Source organism: Mustela putorius, unplaced genomic scaffold (assembly GCF_011764305.1).
Source record: "Mustela putorius furo isolate JIRA1106 unplaced genomic scaffold, ASM1176430v1.1 tig00000117_pilon_pilon_pilon, whole genome shotgun sequence".
NCBI classification, from domain to species: Eukaryota; Metazoa; Chordata; class Mammalia; order Carnivora; family Mustelidae; genus Mustela; species Mustela putorius.
In genome coordinates, this window is record NW_025421286.1 from 602,206 (window position 1) to 625,050 (window position 22,845).

The window sequence follows — 22,845 nt, forward strand, 5'->3', positions numbered from 1 at the left end:
GCATGTCAGCTGATGGTAGTAAATTACTTAAGAAGTGAGGTGGAGGGTTTTTAGACCTGATATATTATCCTACTAATTAAAAGAAGGAAGCATTGTTTAAAAACTCAGGTGGGTTTTTAAACTCAGGCACTTCAGAGTCAGACCCTGGAAGCCATATTTGCTTAGAGGGCTATATTTCCTTAGAGGGCTACAATACACTACCGTATACAGAAGCAAGTAATTCTGTTCTTTCACTGTGTATATTAGTTTGATGGGCTTGGTAGGAAATGGGAACAGAACAAGAAGGGAACACTGAACCCTCCATTTAGTACAAATGAATCATCTAATTTTAAGCTGTTCCTATGATGGGCATTCATTCATATTTATTAATGAAACCTTAGAAAAAGCCCTACTCCAGGACTTGTAATAACATAAAATACTTTAAAATAAACTTTGGAGGTATTTAATATAAAGTAAGATATTTCTATTACCCAATTTAGATTTTTTTTTTTTTAAGATTTATATTTTTAAGTGATCTCTATACCAAATATGGAGCTTAAACTCACAACCCCAAGATCAGGAGTTGAATGCTCTACCAACTGAGCTATCCAGGCATCCCACCCTATTTGGATTTCTTAGATCTGATATTGAGGTTATAAATAACCAGTGACTAGTAAATAAATAACTAAATAACCAGTGACTAATTGGTACCCAAATGCATTATAACCAATGATTTTGGTTATAATTGTAAATAAACAATATGTAAATATCAACTTTAGAAAGTTAAGAAATGTAACATATTTATAATTCAAGATGCTTTATTCTTAGGAAAAATGATTAGCAATAAATATATTAACTCTTCTTTCCAAAGCAAATTTTAAAATGCATAAAAGTTATTTCTGTGTAGCGACTATAGAGATTACTTTTGTTACAAATTTCATCTTAAATAAATTCTCACAAAATATTTTCTGTGCCATGTTTTTAAAAAGCCAATCATAGGAAAAATAAAACTAGACTTTAGCGAGTTTTATTCAACAACTATGTATGTTGAATAAACATTCACCTATGAAGGGTGGTAGTACTTAGCAGCAGTAATATGACTAAATAGGAAAATTTCCAAGAGAAAAGTGTTTAAAATTGCACAAGTACAAATTTAAAAAACAAAGTAGGGGATAGAGATACTTACTGTCATCTCGACCAGACTGAAAGCTGCTGCCCCTCTTCAGTGACGCCGTCTGACTGAGAGGACCCAACACCAAGGGACGGGTATCATTATCCAGATCCAACATGGGACTGTGAAGGACTGGAGTACCTAGAAGAGAGGTGACATTCCCATAGATTCCACATATTCTTATTTAGTTGATTTAATGGGCTACTTCTCTGAGTTATTTCTTCCTCACTTGTTCTATTCTTATAAATAAAATATTTACCAAGCAAAATAAAAAAATATTTTCTCTAAGTTGCTTTTAAAAGTCAATCTCACCATGACAGATTCATAGGATTTGATGATCCATTACTCTGGCTTACTACATAGATATAACAAACTGTGAGAGAAACTTATGTAACATTTTAGAATGAATGTTCAGCAAAACTGGCAGGGGCAAAGGTGGGGAAAGGTCTACAAATCAAAAAATCAGGATGAGAAATCATTTTTGAAGAACAACTTGACACTTGGGAGTTCTGACTCTCTTTTAATGAAGCAGCCTTAGAGCACAGTCTGACTTTTCCTTAAAATTTAAATCCCCAAAGCGTGCCTGGGTAGCTCAGTTGGTTAAGCATCTGCCTTCAGCTCAGGTCATGATCCTGGGGTCCTGGGATTCAGCCCTTGTTGGGCTCCCTACTCACTGGGGAGCCTGCTTCTCCTTTTCCTCCCCTCTTGTGCTCTCTCTTGCTATCTCTGTCTGTCTCTCAAACCAATTAAAAAAAAAAATTAAATCCCTAAATCCTAAGATTTCTTTGTTTGGGATGTGGAATTTGATTCCCTCTTTCTATTCCTGATGCCAGCCACCCAATTTGGATCCTTCTCACCTCACCCTGTAAATACTCCAGAAGTCTAACATTTTAACTACTTGTCAGTAAACTTTCTTTATTGCCTGGAGTAGTATCACTGAAATAGTGCTTTCTTGATATGAGCATCAAGTCTTCCAGAAAACCCTTAGAAATTCAGTCCAGTCCAAATTATCCTAAAAAAGAGAAAACATTTTTTTTCTAAAATGGATTTCAAGAATTACTTGTATCTCATGTTGCTGAGTTAGTAAGACTTTGGCTTTATGTGGTAAAATTCGCACTGTCAGTCTGTAGAGGTGCTTCTCACTACCATTCTGAGCTCTTCAGCTGGGCATCCAAAGAGCTTCAACACAAACAATTCAACAAGAAGAGTATTTGCCATGCATACAACACTTACATATTCTCCCTATGAAAATGTATCTTACATTTTTATGCCTTATTTCCTATCCTCTCTACCTGAAAGGCCCTACCTACCTGTCCTTCCTCTCCACCCACTTAAACTCTCATCCTTAAAAATGCAACCTGAATTTCAGCTGCTCCATGAAGTCACCTCTTATTATTCCAACTCAGAGTTACCTATCTTCTCTGCCTTCAGATACCAGTGAAAAGTAACATAATTCAATTGATTTGACATTCTGCCTTCTATTGTTCTTTAATAGTCAAGTGTTCCTATCTCCAAATCAAAATACTATCTTCTAAGGTTTAAGAGTTAAATATTATATCTCTGCTCACAATCACTAGGCCTTCTGCAAATAACTGTCTCAATGTAAACGGAGTGATTAATCCTAAATTACTCAATAAGGACTCTATTCCTTCTTTTATAACTTAATAGAATAATAAAAGCATATAAATTTGTTTTCAAATGCAAAATATAAAACACAACCCTGCCACTGATAATATGTTATTCAATAATACTTAACAAGTATTTATTGAGTACCTCCTATGTGCCAGGAACTGTAAGCCATGAAGATAAGCTGATGAGTAATAGATATGGCTCTGCTCCCAAAGTATTTACTTTCTGGTAGTAGAGGCAGAAAATAAAACAATAAATAAAATACAGTAAAAACATGCTGTGGAAAACCTGCTTTCAGGAGATCCTTCCTTTCATGAGCCACTTAACATGACAGAGTATGAGCTAACTCCTTGTAGTCTCACAAATTCTACTAAGGTATGGTTTGTAGAAATAGAAATAAAATCATCTGTGGACAGAATTTTTGTTGAAAGAGAATTTTACTGAAGACATACTATGTGCTAAATGCTTAATTTACATTCATTTCTACTTGGGAAAACACTACCTAAGATATGACCTGTGTAATTCTATATTTTAAAACAACAATTTATTTGTTAAAACACAAAATAAATGATATGTGATACAGAGTAAAAAAATACAAACAATGAAGAAATGATATTTTTGTAATTTATTTTTTTCTATATTAAAGGCAAAGTTTGTGTGGAAGCTTTTAATGACTTATGACATTTTCCTTTGCAGTTTATAGAGTTACCACTGCTGCTAACTGTAGAATTCAAAATATCAATTTTCTGACATATTTTAAAAGGAAATAAAAGGAGGCAAACTTAGCATCACAATATTTACATAAAAATTATAATATATATAAAATTTTACATTAAAAGATGAAAGAAAAGAATGAAAAGGCTTTAATTTAAAATGTTACAGGGGTGCCTGGGTGGCTCAGTGGGTTAAAATGTTACATGTGGGGTGCTTGGAGGGCTCAGTGGGTAGAGCACCTGACTTTTGATCTTATCGTCAACTGCACATTGGGTGTGGCACCTACCATAAAAAATTACGTTACTCTTGAAGATTTCAGAACTATACATTTTTTAAAAGATTTACTTATTTATTTGAGAGAGAGAGAGAGAAAGAGAGGATGAGTATGGGGAGGGGCAAAGGGAGAAAATCTACAAGCTGACTCCCCACTAAGCAGGGAGCCCATGCAGGGCTTAATCTCAGGACTCATGAGATTATAACCTGAGCCAAAACCAAGAGCTGGAGAGTCAACCAACTGAGTCACCCAGGTGCCCCCAAAACTATACATTTTTTATTAAGAAGGAAAGCACTCCTGGTTTCCTAAAAATACATTATGTACCATTCCTACAAAAAATATAATTACCATATTTGAATAGATCCTCAGAAAAAGATTTTCTCCAAAACTGATGTGTTTACTGATGAGGGAGCAGGAGGCTGGCTGAGGACAGAGCAAAAGCTGGCGCCTTGCACCCCCTCTTCACCCGCTCCCCTCCATATGTGTAGCATTCCTCAGGTACCCCTGACCGCCATAAAACGATAAATAGTTAACTTGCAGGGATTGCAATCCTGCAGAACAGGAATCTCCCTTGCTCTACAGATGTCCTAGAGACCTAAACAGGGAGGTTACCTTATCAATAGCACAAATTTCCAGAGGCAAATAACTCTCAGTTCCTGAAGCCCTAATGTCTCCCTCCCCACCATAAACTGGAGGAGGCTGAGGTAGAAGGGAATGTAAATGGTAGCCGGATCATAATGCCCCACCAAGAATCTCCCAACTATCTTGATGTTAGTGCCTAACCTAAAGACAACAATGATCAAGCCATAAGGGCAAGGCCTCCCCAGGGCACCTTATAGGCCCTCCTTAACATGTGAAAACTCTGTTGAAACCTCCCATCCCTTCCCCTCACCTTCCCCCAACCACAAGGTATATAACCTGCCAACCCTCACAACCCGGGGCAGCAGCTCTTCCTGCCCACGGGTCCTGTCCCCGTGCTTTAATAAACCACCATTTTGCACCAAAGATGTCTCAAGAATTCTTCCTTGGTCATCAGCTCCGGACCTCAGCCCACCAAACCTCACCTAGGTTCTAGAACTTCATCATTTACAATGTTAATATAAATGGTTTAATTTTAAATCATTTATAGTAGTTTAAGTATATCTTGAATTTTGAACGTTTAAGTTTTTTTAAAGGATTATCTTCCCTTTTAATAATAGAAACTGTATTAAGAATACGCTTTTCTTCTTTTAGAAACCATGTCATCATTTTCTGTAACATCAGGAAAAGAAAATTTAACATGAACTAATTTCTTAATTGACAGTATTGAATTCTATCAAGTATAGCACAGCACCAGGGAGCTAAAACAGCATATACACATCCTCAGGACTAACCAGCATCTGGAACACATCTACTAGATGCATTTTTGCAGAGTGACCAGAAGATAGCGCTTCAGCACCGCACACATGCATAAGCCCTGCAAACAGTGGACATTAAACTCAGAAATGAGCTTCTCTAACACATTGCTTTTTTGTTGTTTAAAAAAAAAAAAAAAGAAAGAAAAAGAAAAAGGTCTTAAGATCAGTTATTTTATAGGGAATTAGGAAGACTTCCTTTGAAGACAGAATTAAAACATTTTTAATCTCAGCTGTTAGAAACTATTTACTATTAAGAGTCCAGAAAAACCCTGAGGACTCAAACCCTCCTTTAAATTTAAATTATATGACGAGGCATTCCTACCCTATAAAATTATTTTAAATATGAAGCTGCTTTGATGATAAGTAAACATTACTATGAAAAGAAAATAGAAAAAGATGAGAAAAACTATTTCTGTAACATCAAATCAAAGAAAGGCTTTAAAATATGTCACAACAAAGAAGAAGTCAAATTATCACTCTTTGCAGATGATATGATACTATATGTGGAAAACCCAAAAGACTCCACTCCAAAACTGCTAGAACTTATACAGGAATTCAGTAAAGTGTCAGGATATAAAATCAATGCACAGAAATCAGTTGCATTTCTCTACACCAACAGCAAGACAGAAGAAAGAGATATTAAGGAGTCAATCCCATTTACAATTGCATCCAAAACCATAAGATACCTAGGAATAAACCTAACCAAAGAGACACAGAATCTATACTCAGAAAACTATAAAGTACTCATGAAAGAAATTGAGGAAGACACAAAGAAATGGAAAAATGTTCCATGCTCCTGGATTGGAAGAATAAATATTGTGAAAATGTCTATGCTACCTAAAGCAATCTACACATTTAATGCAATTCCTATCAAAGTACCATCCATCTTTTTCAAAGAAATGGAACAAATAATGCTAAAATTTATATGGAACCAGAAAAAAGACCTCGAATAGCCAAAGGGATATTGAAAAAGAAAGCCAACGTTGGTGGCATCACAATTCCGGACTTCAGGCTCTATTACAAAGCTGTCATCATCAAGACAGCATGGTACTGGCACAAAAAACAGACACATAGATCAATGGAACAGAATAGAGAGCCCAGAAATAGACCCTCAAATCTATGGTCAACTAATCTTCGACAAAGCAGGAAAGAATGTCCAATGGAAAAAAGACAGCCTTCTCAATAAATGGTGCTGGGAAAATTGGACAGCCACATGCAGAAAAATGAAATTGGACCATTCCCTTACAACCACACACAAAAATAGACTCAAAATGGATGAAGGACCTCAATGTACGAAAAGGAATCCATCAAAATCCTTGAGGAGAACACGGGCAGCAAACCTCTTCGACCTCTGCCGCAGCAACATCTTCCTAGGAACAACGCAAAAGGCAAGGGAAGCAAGGGAAAAAATGAAACTATTGGGATTTCATCAAGATCAAAAGCTTTTGCACAGCAAAGGAAACAGTTAACAAAATCAAAAGACAACTGACAGAATGGGAGAAGATATTTGCAAACGACATATCAGATAAAGGACTAGTGTCCAGAATCTATAAAGAACTTAGCAAACTCAACACCCAAAGAATAAATAATCCAATCAAGAAATGGGCAGAGGACATGAACAGACATTTCTGCAAAGAAGACATCCAGATGGCGAACAGACACATGAAAAAGTGCTCCATATCACTCGGCATCAGGGAACACACAAATCAAAACCACCAATGAGATATCACCTCACACCAGTCAGAATGGCTAAAATCAACAAGTCAGGAAATGACAGATGCTGGCGAGGATGCGGAGAAAGGGGAACCCTCCTACACTGTTGGTGGGAATGCAAGCTGGTGCAGCCACTCTGGAAAACAGCATGGAGGTTCCTCAAAATGTTGAAAATAGAACTACCCTATGACCCAGCAATTGCACTATTGGGTATTTACCCTAAAGATACAAATGTAGTGATCCAAAGGGGCATGTGCACCCGAATGTTTATAGCAGCAATGTCCACAATAGCCAAACTATGGAAAGAACCTAGATGTCCATCAACAGATGAATGGATCAAGAAGATGTGGTATATATACACAATGGAATACTATGCAGCCATCAAAAGAAATGAAATCCTGCCATTTGCAACAACGTGGATGGAACTAGAGCGAAATAAGTCAAGCAGAGAAAGACAACTATCATATGATCTCCCTGATATGAGGAAGTGGTGATACAACATGGAGGCTTAAGTGGGTAGGAGAAGAATAAATGAAACAAGATGGGATTGGGAGGGAGACAAACCATAAGTGACTCTTAATCTCACAAAACAAACTGAGGGTTGCCGGGGGCAGGGGGTTTGAGAGAAGGGGGTGGGATTATGAACATTGGGGAGGGTATGTGATTTGGTGAGTGCTGTGAAGTGTGTAAACCTGGTGATTCATAGACCTGTACCCCTGGGGATAAAAATATATGTTTATCAAAAATAAAAAATTAAAAAAAATAAAAATAAAAAAAATAAAAATAAAAAAATAAAATAAAATAAAATATGTCACAAGATAGTATATTTCCTCTTGATTGTTTTACCTCACAATATGACAGCAACATCTTTTGATGTGTTTAAGAGAAAATATACATTAAATAAAACATATGGTTATTAAATGAGAATAATTGGGAAATTTCATTTTTTTTTATTTCTTTTCAGCCTAACAGTATTTATTGTTTTTGTACCACACCCAGTGCTCCATGCAATACATGCCCTCCCGAACAGCCACCACCTGGTTCCCCCAACCTCCCACCCCCCGCCCTTTCAAAACCCTCAGGTTGTTTTTCAGTGTCCATAGTCTCTCATGGTTCACCTCCCCTTCCAATTTCCCTCAACTCCCTTCTCCTCTCCATCTCCCCAAGTCCTCCATGTTATTTGTTATGCTCCACAAATAAGTGAAACCATATGATAATTGGTTCTCTCTGGAAATTTCAGATTATTATGCTCTAACTTATGTGCAACTGAAACTGGTGTTACTTAGTGTGTTTTACCTAACAACCTAAATTATCTGCCCCTTGATATCCAGCTGAGGATGGTATTCAACTGTATATATACAACTTCAGTTTTTTCATTACAATTTTAGCTTTTCCCGACACATTTTGCAGGTGACAGAGTTTTTGTAAAATTGTATTTGTCTTTGTCTTTCTCAATACTGCATTAGGTTTTGAGAGATCATTTGTTTTCTTGATAGTAAACTTTCTCTAGAAATGAACTATGGACTCTGAGAAACCAAACTGAGGGTTTTGGCGGGGGGGAGGGGTTAGGTGAGCCTGGTGGTGGGTATTATGGAGGGCACATATTGCGTGGAGCACTGGGTGGTGGTGCATAAACAATGAATTTTGGAACACTGAAGAAAAATAAAATTTAATTTAAAAAAAATAAAAGACTATTTTCGGATGGCGCCTGGGTGGCTCAGTGGGTTAAGCCTCTGCCTTTGGCTCAGGTCATGATCTCAGGGTCCTGGGATCGAGCCCCTCATCAGGCTCTCTGCTTGACAGGGAGCCGGCTTCCTCCTCTCGCTCTCTGCCTGCTTCTCTGCCTACTTGTGATCTCACTCTGTCAAATAAATAAATAAAATCTTTTAAAAAAGATTATTTTCAGAAGATAAAAAAAATGAGCTATTCCTATAATTTTTTCTAGATGAAATTATTTTAAAGCCTTTAGATTACAACCTTGATGAAAGGTTGTAACTTTTTGGCTTCATTTATGCTAATACTAACAAATTGTTTGCTATATTTGAAATTGGTACAGGGATTAACCCAAGATTCTCATGGTTATACAACTGGAAGGGGGTTCTGCAGCTGCAGCTAGCTTGACCTGTAAAAATCAGGGCTTGACACAATAAAATTGTAGAGTCTTTTTTGGGTATAAAACAGTGATTCTATGGTATGAAGTCTGAATGAGAAACTTTAAATCACCACTGAGAACAAAATGGAAAATATGTTTATTTTGCTCACTATTCTTACAATTTAGAACACTGATAAGTGGTGTTATCAAAAAAGTCTTCCCCTACACAGTAAGCCAATATCAAAACTAAGCCTTAAATATAAATTATATAAAGAATATAATAAAGACAACAAAAACGTAACAGTGAAAACTTCATCAGAATTTCAAAATACTTGTTATTGTGGACCTTACAGCTTGGCTATTTTAACAACACTAAGCAGGGTAACCAATAAATACACTCAAATGAATTAATGCTTATGAGATCAAAATTATTTGGCTATAGACAGTCAAAGATATCTGGGGAATAATTACAGGGTAATGATTACTTTGGTAAAAAATTCCATATAGGAACACATCCCACAGCATGAAAACCATCACTACAGTACTTCTAATTCTAAAAATACTATGTGGTGTTTGTAGGAAAAGTGATACAAATGAAATCCTAGAACTAAAACGATGTCTTCTAAATTCTACAAACTAGTGTTTGAGTTAATGATTTTACTAGTATATCATAAGAAAAAATATATAGTTTTCTACAGATGCCTAGAAGCAGCACTTTGGCGGGGGGGGGCCTTCAAACACTTAAAATTAAAAAAATAATAATAATGACTAAGCTTCTTAATTACTGACAAATAAGAATCCATGTTTTGTTTCTCCAACTAAAGCTTCTGTAACATGCTACCAGCATTCTCAAAAGGATCTCTTCTTCTAATTATGAGGATGTAAGAGAAACTTAACGATTGTAAACAAACATAAAATTAAAAAAAAAAAAAAACATTTCTGGCACATTCTAAACAGAACAGAAAGTTTGTTTTAATTAAGAGAAAACGTACTTTCAAAAGTTGCTGAAGTTACCTTCTATAGAACATCAATAAAACCATCCTAGGAACTTCACTAAAAGAATAAAAGCTGCAGTGTAGAAATAATCAAAATTTTAAAATGTTTTACTTTTCTAAAAGAAAATAAAATATCAATCTTTCACAATTTGCTCTTAACAAATTAAACGCTTGCTAATTTTTTTCCAACTGTGAGATTTCTATTAAATAAAAAATCTTTATGTTAAAAAAAAAAAAAAAGCTTTATGTTAACCAATGGATCTGAAGAGATCTTCCCCAAAGGTCAAATATTTAACAGTTTACATTAAAACACTGATTCCTACAAAAACAAAACAAAAGCTGATAATGAATTTTAGACTTTATAAAAAATGCTTATTATACCTAGCACTCCATAAGACTTCCAGGGTACCTTATTATGTATCAGTCAAATCCATTTAACTCAAGCCCTGCAAGTTTTCCCTATTTTAAATGCAAAGAGTAGTCAATATTTGTTTAACGAACTCTACAACATAAAGGGCAGAAGAGACCTGTCTTAAGGGAAGCCTGCAGATGTGGAACCAGGTGAATAAGTTTACTATATTTTCTCATCCTTCGTGCCTCTTGCAGCAAGTTTTCTCACAGTCTACAATAGTGTAGAGAACACTGATCTATAGCCCCCGGACTCTCAGAAGGGCCAGAAGCGCGGCCGACTTCCTTACCGCCCTTAAACACCTTTGAACACATTTTCCTGCACACAGTGGGCCCTTGTCCTGAGCTGCTGCCCGACCACCCACTGTTGCTTGTTGACCAAACACATGGGGCCAGGAGTCTCCACAGACACAGGCAGGATGGGATTCCTTTCAAGCACTCCGCACAGGAGAATTTCAATGCCAAAGCTGGGGGGTGGGGCAGACATATCAAGACAGAATTACAAATTCCTCACAAATTAGACCTGTGTCAACAGATAAAAATGTTCTTTTTGATCTAATTATTCTCTCTATATTTAAAGTTCCTACAGGAGCATTTCCTCAATTTAAAGAGGATCTTTTAACCTAAATTAAATGAAGGGAGATATATTTAACATGCTCATATTTAACTTCACTTTTTAGGGTGTCAGAACAGTCATAAGCAGATTCCAGGTAGAAATTCTGGTTTATTTTAACACCATTCAAAACAATAGGTAGAAGAAAAAATATATTTTAAAAGCAAAACCACAGGTGTGAATTACAAAGAAGTATTTATTAGCTAACATTGGCTATATAAGCAAGAATCAGATATTTATAATAAGCTGGATAGATGAATACCAAAATAAAATTATTTATGCTTTTATTAAAGTACTATATTCTTTGTAATTATATACAGATCTAAGTAGAGAAAACATGCTTAGAATATATGAGCAATAGAGTTATTATAAAATGACAGAATACAAAATTAAAATATTTGTAATAAATATTTTAAAGTTACCAGTTAATGCTAGCATACAATGTGTGCTTGACATGCATTGTCAAAAAATGTTTCTCTCTTAAGGACAGGGGACATGAATTGAATAAGAAATGGCTCCCAGCTCTAAGAAGTCTTCTTCCAGATGTACAGTAAACCAAAACAGTAGAAAAGAACCAGCTGCTAGGATTTAAAAAAAAAAAAAAATGGGGGGGATAAAGGCCCTTTTGACTCAAGTCTTATTGGCCTGTCTGATTAACAAAGAGAGATCACTCATTCACTGTAAGGTGAATTGAATCTAGTATAAAATAGAAGAAACAAGAACTTAATCAACTCTTTCCTATGATGTTTAACAGCTATTATTTTACTATACAGATCTACAAATGAATGCTATGTTATTCATTAAGTCCTAGGTCACTGACTTTAAAAACACTACTTAAATGACTAGTATTAATTACTAATCATAATTTTAATTTGGTAGCACAAATTGTTTTTTCAAATTAGATTAAAAACAAATCCACAATCATAGAAAACCCTGCTGATCCACATTCAGGTTAATTAATACTGCCTATACAAACCTAAACTATTTACTAACAACAGTGATGATTTCTAATGGTATGCACTTTAAATCTAATTCATGGAATTCTGAACATCACCTGAGTTTTTTCTCTTTCTGAAAAAAAGGGCAAAGGAGAAAGGAAAATCGGACCATCACTTCACTGAAGAGATATTTTTAATAGCAGTTATAAACTGATACTTCTACTTCTCACTCTTGACTCTGCTTTCTTCTATACATCCCTTACAGCTTATAAATCTCAAAGCAAGTGAATAAAATCCCATCAGAAGCATTTTATCTTCGAAAGCCAATTAAAAAAAAATACTCTAGTCACAACAAAAAACAAAGCTGGGGTTGTGTAATCTACATCAGAAGGGACTTAGGAAGAGCAGGTGGAAATCAAAGCAATTATCTCTTATCTGTAGTTGCTGTAGTTGTGCCTTTCCTTTTTTTCTTTTTAAATAAACTTCTATTATTCTGGATTCTGTTACGATCAACATTCAGGGGAAAAACTATTTTTTAAATCTCCAAAAAAACAATTTCATAAAAGAACATTCCTCAACCTCATTGTAACAACTTCAAAATAAAAATTATAATTTTATTAAAATAATTAATGTAAGTATAACAACACATTTTTACTGTCTTTTTAACCATGAAAGTATTTTTGTAGTTCCATAAAAAATTTGATGAATCTGCTGCTGATTTCCTATAGATGCTGCAATTTAATCTAGGGTACAGGAAGTTTACTTAATCTTACATTATGAAAATACCAGAATTATATTAACTCCACTCATTAAAAGTGTATACACACACACAAGTTATGGACACAAAGAGCATACCTGTATTTTTTAAATATCAAGAAAAAATAGTTTAGTTGCACTATGTAAATTCAGAAATTTGAATATAACTGATAAAATATATTTATCCATGTATTTTATAAGCTTGAGTTGAAAATATAGCCCTTTGTAGCTTACGATCATCAGATAAACAAATGCTTTTATTTAAGCATGTAATTAATAATCTACTCAGTGTGTGAAAAATTAAGAGTAGATATTTAACACAGTGTCTCTATTCTTAATATTTTTTCTGCCTTAATAGGTCCACACAGTGATGATTCAGAATGAACTTTTCTGGTGTTACATATCTCTAAGTTTTCCAAAGAGAACCTGAGCTACATATAAATGTATTTTCTTCTGTTGTGTGACTACTTTATAGAATCTGTTGTTTAAACAATTGCTCCTATTCTAAATGTCTCTTATTGTGCTCATATTCTAAAATGTCCAATTGGGAAGTCCTAATTAAGTATATATCTGAAAGAAGGGAATAATTACTCTATGAGCAGGCTGCTGCCTTTTCCTTTATTAGATACAACCAGTATATATTTTAAGAGTTAAACTCATTTTCAGAACAACAAAAAACACCTTTGAAGGCTACCTTTAAAAATCCTGTTTGAGAATATCAGTAGGGGGCTAACCAAAGGCTTTTCCTGACAGGAAACCCGAAAAATTAGTCTAATTTTGGACTGGTTTCATAGGAATTTTAAGAGATGAATGACACTTCTTTTAAGATGGTAAAAGTTTTCTGTGTGTAACAACTCAGGACATAGGGCTGCTATGAATATAGGGGAACAGCAGCAAAATGGTTAACAAGTCAGGCTGGAAAACAAAACAAAACAAAACAATCAAAGCCTTCCTTTAGTACTTAAACTAGGATGCATTTTTTTGAATGTTAATCTTTATGCCTGCTCTCCCCCCATCCCCCATCTTTGTCTCCTCTTAGAAAAAACAAAAGATCACATTTGGTCTACAGAGGTGGGTCATGGAAGAGTCCTGAGGAATATTTGGGGATAAATGTCAAAGCATGTTTAGGGTACAATGGTCATCTCTTGTTTTGTGCCCCAGTGTTTATAATTCAGAAGGCACCATTCTACTAGCCATATATGTTATTACTATAAAAATTGGAATCCAGAGAAAGATCTAATGCAGTATTCATAAGAATATCAACCTTACAACCCAGCTGCTAACAAATGCTTTTTATGGAGAAAATGGTGGAAAAAGGTGGCTTTTTAAATGTAGAAAATATATCACCATCCTTGCTTATGAAATTTTCTCTGAAGACCATAAGACTAAATACAATTAACATTTTTTCCTCAACTGTGTAAAGACTTTGAGACTTTAAAAAAACATTTATATGTTAGATTTCTTGTACAAAAGACCAACCAACTTTACTTAAAAAGACATCAAGAAACCTTTTCCTGTCTGAAATATTTACAATTTATCTATTTAAAACTGTACTTTATTTCACAGTACTGTCTCAATTCTTAGCCATTGTTCTGCTGCCTGAGGGTTTATTTAAACAATTACAGTGAGTGTTAAAACTCCTAGTGCAGATATTCGAATAGAGGAACTTAATTCATTCTTTAGATTCAGAATGCAACAAGATTTCATTTTGAAAATAGGATCCTGGAGACTCCTGGGTGGCTCAGCTGGTTAAGCATCTACCTTCAGCTCAGGTCATAATCCCAGGGATTGAGTCCTGCATCCCTCTCTGAGCTAAGCAGGGAGCCCGCTTCTCCTTCTCCCTCTGCTGCTCCCCCTGCTTATGGTTTCTCTCTGACAAATAAACATGTTTTTTTAAAAGCTTTAAAAAAAAGAAAATAGAAACTCAACACACACAAAACAGACAATCATTTTAAAAAAGGACAGAAGATATGAATAGACACTTCTCCAATGAAGACATACAAATGGCTATCAGACACATGAAAAAATGTTCATCATCCTTAGCCATCAGGGAGATTCCAATTAAAACCACATTGAGATACCACCTTACACCAGTTAGAGTGGCCAAAATTAGCAAGACAGGAAACAGCATGTGTTGGAGAAGATGTGGAGAAAGGGGAACCCTCTTACACTGTTGGTGGGAATGTAAGTTGGTGCAGCCTCTTTGGAGAACAGTGTGGCGATTCCTCAGGAAATTAAAAATAGAGCTTCCCTATGACCCTGCAATTGCATTCCTGGGTATTTACCTGAAAGATACAGATGTAGTGAAAAGAAGGGCCATCTGTACCCCAATGTTTATAGCAGCAATGGCCACGGTCGCCAAACTGTGGAAACCAAGATGCCCTTCAACGGACGAATGGATAAGGAAGATATGGTCCATATACACTATAGAGTATTATGCCTCCATCAGAAAGGATGAATACCCAACTTTTGTAGCAACATGGACGGGACTGGAAGAGATGATGCTGAGTGAAATAAGTCAAGCAGTCAAATATCATATGGTTTCACTTATTTGTGGAGCATAACAAATAGCATGGAGGACAAGGGGAGATGGAGAGGAGAAGGGAGTTGAGGGAAATTGGAAGGGGAGGTGAACCATGAGAGACTATGGACTCTGAAAAACAATCTGAGGGTTTTGAAGGGGCGGTGGGTAGGAGGTTGGGGGAACCAGGTGGTGGTGGGTACTGGAGAGAGCACAGATTGCATGGAGCACTGGGTATGGTGCAAAAATAATGAATACTGTTACGCTGAAAAAATAAAAAATTTTAAAAAAAGAAAAAGAAAGAAAATAGGATCCTAAGACTACCTGAATAAAAACAATGGAACTTCATAATGAAGTGCCTGATGAAATACAGGCACTGTCTTCATCATGTACATCATGTTCAGAAATCCTGTTTCATGAAATATTTGCTCCTAAAATAGAACACAAAGAACCTCACTTGTCCAGAGCACAGTTGGGGAGAAATCTGAACCATTCACTTCTTCTGCCCCTATTTAGGTCAAGAGAAAGCTGGGTTATCACTCTCTGAGATACCTTCTTCACATGCACAATAGGTCTAAAGGCATCAATTGAACTAGACCATATCCCAGGTTTTTTCCCCATTTCTAAAATGAGATAACTATAAGAAGATATCCAATAAAAATCCAAATGATATTTAGAAGACCTATCCCATATTACTTTACACTTACAGTATATATAGGCACTCAAATATCAGCTGAGAGTCCATCATGAACAACCAGCTTATTTCCATCAAACTTCTAATTAAAACAAATATTCTATATAAATATATCCACACATACACATACCTATACTATATATGATTACATTACCTGTGTAAATGTAGCAAGTGTATATTAAAGAGCTAACATGTGTCCAATGACCTGTATACATAGGCATTAATGAAAACAACCTGAAGAGTAACTAAGTGCAAACTGGCTACATTGGGCCATAGTTTACTTTTCCATTAGAGGAAACATGCTCAGTTCAATCTATATTCAAGCCACATTTCCTGTCATTTGCCTCTGTACTGAGTATAAGTTAAAAAGCCTTGGTATCAATGCACTTAGAAAGATTCTTGGATATGATAAACAGTTCCTGAATTCTGAAAAATAACCATTTGACATTAAGAAATTATTAATAACTTTTAAGTAATGATAATGACATTTTGGTTACAGTCTTTAAAAAGCATTTTTATCTCTAAAAATTACATATTGAAATAATTATAAAATAATGTGACCTGCTTCAAAAGTAATTCAGGGTGAGGGAAGGTAAGAAGCAGGTAAGGGTACAAATAAAATCAGATGAGCTATAATTGATAACAATTGAAACTAGATTAAGTACATGGGAGGTTATCTTATCATATTTATTTGGAATTCTTCAAAACAAAATCATAAAAACTCATCCCGATATGAGCTCAAAGAACACACCAATTTTCCAATTAAAAGGCTCTCTCTGTTTGGATTATCTATGCTGTTTATATTAGTATTTGCTGAAAATAAAAAAAAAAGGATGTTCTTCTGAACGTTGAAAAAAAATAAAAATAATCTATGAATATGTAACTAATATATTCAGGAAATTTACATTGTACTGTTATGAAACCTGCAGATTAAATTCAAAGAGCTGTTAATTGTTATGTTTTTATTCCTAATCAAAAAGACCAACTTATAAAAATAAGTAAAGCTCATCACTAAAAAATATATTCTTTTCATGATTTCTTAAGTGATGAGCAAGTTCTGCAACAAACGTGGACAGTAAATTAAAAAGATAGGGCTCCAATTACACATAAACTATCAATTTATTTTTAATCAATTTATTTTCAGACATACTCATTTTAAATAGTTTTGGATGATTACATATAGCAATATATAACACCAAGATGGAAGGGAAGGAATCATTCAGGTAAAAGCATGTGTCCATTTATCTTCAAGAAAGATTCATACCTTTGGCAATGGAATATTGGTTATCAGATATTTCTGTTATGGATGTGACTATAAGATATATGAAATTTCATGGTACTTTTCCAATTTCAAATAGTTTATATGTTGTCTTCATAAATTATACATATCCCCAAAATTCAAATATTTTCATAACCAAACTATATGGTCAGATTGTCTCTTCTTAACCTAAGTAGGAAGATCTTTGTTAGACCAATTGTCTTCTTTGTATCTGGAGAATATCATTACCATACTTATTAACCTACTTTGTGAAGTAAGGAATAGGGTGACATTTACTGAGCACCTTCTCAGAATCTGGGCTACTTCATGCCTCTTTATCTGGATAACTGATATTTATCATTTAGGTTCAATGGAAATACCACTTCTTATAGAAAACTTCCTTGGACCTCCCCCTAAATAGACTGGAGTAGAATTCTTTACGCTCTACTTCATGGTACTTTTTTAAATATACCTATGTAACTCTTAAAATTAATGTCCTCCCCAATAGATTACAAGCTCTAAGAGGTCACAGATCATGTCCATCCTGCTGACCACTGTACTTCCAGTCCCTAGCACAGCATATAGTGCCCAGATTATGAATCCAGACTGCTCCTAGATCACCTGAAGCTTTAGCAAATACTGATGCCTGGACCTAGAGATTCTTAAACGATCAGTAGGCATAAAGTGAAGGCCAGGAATTGACAGTCTTTAAAAACACCCAGGGGATTCTGATGGGTGGTTAAGGGAATCCTGGCTAATAATGAACACTCAATAAACAAATATGTAAGGCCCTCTAAATATCCCTAAAGACTACAGACTATGTATGTCATTTGAGGTCATTTTCACCTGCTAAAACTATAAAATAATTAATGACATTAACAGGAATTTTGATGTAGCATGAATAAAGAGATTTTGGATTTTCCTGAATATCAAGACTAGGAAAAAACAAAATCACAGCTGGAAAGTCCTCAAAACCAAGCCAGGTAATTCAAGACAAAACTATGCTATAAATAAATAATGGTAACCTCTCCATTGTACTCCCTTCTGTTCCAGGACTGTTCTTATGTTGCCTCACTTATTCCTCCTGGAAACTTTGTCTTGTAAGTATCTCTATTTCTTATTTTATATATTCTATTTGACATCTCATGGCACTGAAACTGTACTTACCGAGGTCACCAACAATAGCCTCTGTGCTAAATCTAAAGGACATCTATTCATCTTATTCTTCATCTTAAAACACTTGCTGATCACTCTTCTCCTCTGTGGTTTTGTGACATGATAACCCCTGTTTTCCCCTTAGCCCAGCAGACCAATACTTCTTCATCTCTTGTAGGCTTCCCTTCTCTTAGGCCTGTAAATATCATTCCCCAGGATTCTGTACTAAATTTTTTCCTTTTTTCATCTTCTTGGGTGAATGCATCAACTTCCAGGGACCATCTACACACAAATCACATCCAAATCTCCTGCTCTTTAAATCCAAAGTACCTATAGGGTATCTTCCCTTGCATGCCAGACAATGCCTAATCAATCTGTCCAAACAAAAGGAAAAAAATGTTTTTCTCTGCTAGCCTTCCTAACTCAATGGTGCCATCATCATAACTAGTTGCTGAGGTCAGGTATCTGGAAATCCCCTCTTCCCCTTAATCCCCTCTTCCTTCTTTAATCACCAAGTACTATCAACTCTAATTTCTGAATAACTCTTCAATCTGTCTCTTTCTCCACATCTTCCACCTCATGGGAGGAGATATGTCTGAATCACCATAGCAGCCTCTTAACCAGCTGTACTGTTCCAGTCTTGCTCCCCCCCAGAGCTGTCTCTTAAATAAGTCTCAATGGGTCTTTCCTCCACTTCATATCCTTAATGGTCACCCCAATGTCCTCTGGATCAAGTCCAAAGCCCCTGAAAGGGCTAACAAAGTCCACACAAGACCTGACACCACCTAACTCTAGCCTCCACTCTTGCCATTTTGTGCACTAAACTCCAGCCACAGAGAATTCAGGGGACATCTCTTGCTTGAGGTCTTGTGCACATTCTATTTTCTCTTCCTGGAATGGTCTTTACCTCTTTCCTTTTCCTCTCCTCTATTTCAACTGGCCAATACAGATATTCTTCAGATCTTGGAATGTCACTTCTGTGGCCTCAAAACTCTGAATTGGATGCTGTTCCTAAGTGTTCCAAGGTAGGAAGAACTTCTCGGGCTTAGAAAGTAACACTGTATTCTACTAGTCCATTCTACTTTTCTTGTCTATCTCCTCCCCACATCCCCCCACCCCTGGCTATTTTATAAGTATTGAGTGAGCCAGGCCCATCTGCCAGACTAACTACTGAATCCTTAGCATCCAACAGAGGCCAACACACAGCACAGCAGACATTGAATACATTCAATATCTGTGGGATGATAGAATTTTACAAAAAGAAGTTGATAAACCTGCATGTGAATGCACCTGCAACTTCTTCCTTCAAACTTATTTCACAGCCTTTCCTTTTTCAGACTAAAATCATCCCAGCAGGCTACTTCTCATTCTTCTAGCTCTTAGTGAACAAGGAGGCTTCTCTGAGACACCTTCCCAAATGGACCATCTAAAGTATGCTCCTCAGTTTTACTCCTTCAGAATATTGTGATTTTTCTTTGTATCGCTTGTCAACAACCTTGTATTTGGTGAGTTAAGTGTTTAATACTGTGAGCGCAGGGACCGTGTCTGTTTTATTCACAGCTGTCCTTCTGTACTTGGCACAATGCCTGGCACATGGCAGAGCTCAACATATATTTGATGAATAGTGAATGGACTACTACTATTTATTAAAGACTAATATTTCTACATCACGTTATTTCCCATAGAAGTTTAACTATTCCTTAAATCAAACCTTTGTCAATACTGGCTGTTGACCATAAAAATAGGGATATCAAGAGAGTTTTCATCCCTCCCTGTTATTCACTCAGGTATAATGCTAACCAGGGGCAAAAACAAAAACAAAACAAAAAACAAGTACAGATATCAAGAAAATTAATCATTCCCTTAATCATTAAGCATTTCCAAAATGTATTAAATTGATAATAAGGAATGGCATAATGCACTAGAAGAGAAGCAGCCTTGCCTTTCAATCTTGTATATATCCCTCTTTGCAGCTGTGCATGAGCTGAAGGATCCACCTGTGTTGGGCGCCAATACATTGCCAAGCAGGGTCACCTGGTGCATGAAGGTCAGACAGGTACCTGAAAAAGCAAGGCCAAGTTTGACCAAGGAGGCTTCTGTAGAGCCATGAATAAGGGACAAAAGAAAAGCTAGTATACTATTAAATCATTACTCTTTTTTTAAGAAAACCTAAAATATTATCAATTAGTAAAGCACTTGTCAACATTAGTCTTCAATACTTAATTCTAAATGAAATAATATTCAAATTTCTTTTTATGCAATTAACAATAAAACTGTATTTTTTAAAAATAAGAACTTTATACAAAGACAACCAAAAAGACAGAGACAACTTGCAATGATCCTAAATCCTTAGTGAGAACTTATCTTGAAATCTACATTCAGTTCAGAGTGTTTCCATACTTAGTTCTCAGTTATTACAGAAAATACAAGTGGAAGCCAGCAGAGGACACCTAGTGAATAGTTTTTAAATTTCAAATGTTTTTCATTGCTTTCTGATTTGAAAAATGGCCCCTAGATGGCAGTGTGACATTATTTTCGCTGCAATCTAACATGCTATTTTATTACATAAAGAGAGATGGTGACAATAAGCACTTACCTCTAACATCTGAACTCTATTTTCCTAAGAAAATATTTCTTTAGAAAATACAGTGTAGATGAGCATTTTTCTCTAGAAAATATATTTATTTAGAAAATATAGTATAGATGGGCAGTTTTTTAAATAGTTTTTGAAATACTCAAAGTCGTCTCTGTATATAAAATATCCAAACCCGGATTGAAAATTAAAGTATATTTCAGTTGAAAAATTTCTGACACATATTATTCAAGATTTGGCCATCACAAAATATATAAACATACAGTAGTCCCCTTACCCATATGGAATATAATCCAAGATCCTTGGGGGATGCGTTAAACTACAGATAGTACTAAACCCTACATATACTGCTTTTTCCTATACATACATACCTATGATAAAGTTTAATTTATAATTAGGCACATAAGAGATTAACAACAATTAACAAAAAACAGAACAATTACAACATATAATGTATCAGAGTAAAAGTTATGTGTGGTCTTCTCCCTCAAAATATTTTACTATACTGTACTTATCCCTTCCTGGGATGATGTGAGATGATAAAATGCCTATATGATGAGACAAAGTGAGGAGAATGATGGAGGCACTGATATGCAGCACTAAGCTACTTCTGACCTTCTGACTGTACTTCAGAAGGAGGATCATCTGCTTCCAGACCTCAGTGCCCTACACTAACTGAAACCATGCAAATGAATCCAGATAAGGAGGGACTACTGCAATACATTAAATTTAATTAAATCAACTCCAAAAGCTTAATTTACTGTCTTGAAATTGTTCTTAAACCATAAGCTGTCCGTTGTATTGTGGTTAAATATTTTTGTTCAATGATAAAATTTTAATTAATGGCTGCGACCTCTAGCCAAACTCTAACCACTGAGGGATACACTAGATGCTTCTCTCCCACGTTCCTCCAGTACTAGGTATTTCCTTACTTACAGACATCTCAATTAGCAATTAATTAGAGGAGAAACATTTTGTAATAAGTTAGCAATAAATAAACTGTTGAGACATCGTACATCACATTTAGGAACTATACGCCTTGACCTTTTACAAGCTAATGCGGACAGCCTCGGCTCTGAGCAGAGCTGGGCATTTGATCATCCGGCAAACAGGCCCCTTAAATGGGGGGGTTCCCACTGTACAAAGATGCCTCAAAGTCAGCCAAAGAGCTGGCCCTTCTACCCCTCCCTGACTCTCTATTTACAGGCTGCAAATAGACTGTATCTGTGTTGAGAAAGGGACAAATCAATTAACAACACCCCAAGAATAAAACTACAGTCTAACAAAATACATTTAGCCTGGCATAAATATTGCAAACTAATATGATTCTTCCTCTCACAAAGGGCTTTTTTCATCTGGAATATAACTATGATAAATAGTACACGGTGTCATTTCTTTGCAAAAAAACATATTTTATTCTTTCTTGTTGGGAATAATTTATCGTAGCATTCTCCTTAGATAAGTTTATTTTGCCTCCAAATACTTCTACAATACTCTCTCCTAACACTTTCAGTCATATAACATCCTTAGATTTAGTGTTAGTAGTAAACTACAGGAATACTCTTCGGAAAGCTGCTTCCTTTTAATTTTTAAACTACTGAATAGGAATACAAATGGTCCATTATAAGAGAAATAATTAAACTCTTTTAATAATTTTAAAAATCACATAATCTTTTACATGGTGAATAGGTGACTTGCAAAATTTAAAATAATCCCTTATATAATCTTATTAATGGGTATTACATTAAAAGAATTTCATAAAGAAAGATAAATGTGGTCTCTTGGAAATTCTACAGTGGAAAGAAGATTCAAAAGTACAACTTATGGGTAGGCTTCTCCTTGGTTAAATGACTTAATCCAATAAATTTCTTCTTTTTTTTTAGTATGTAGTTTAACAAAGGACAACTGACCCTTTAACGACATGGGTTTGAACTGTGCAGGTCCA

General features: G+C 35.4%; 1 protein-coding gene across 1 annotated transcript in view; it reads right to left on the reverse strand.

Annotated features, from left to right (window-relative positions):
- EXOC2 (exocyst complex component 2) overlaps nt 1-22,845 on the reverse strand; it is a 283,158-nt gene that overhangs the window by 147,832 nt on the left and 112,481 nt on the right. The window contains exons 11-12 of the mRNA XM_045089602.1: nt 20,259-20,367; nt 1,166-1,301 (exon numbers count right to left, since the gene is read on the reverse strand). Of these exons, the coding sequence (XP_044945537.1) occupies nt 1,166-1,301; nt 20,259-20,367 (245 nt within the window). The remainder of the gene's footprint in view (nt 1-1,165; nt 1,302-20,258; nt 20,368-22,845) is intronic.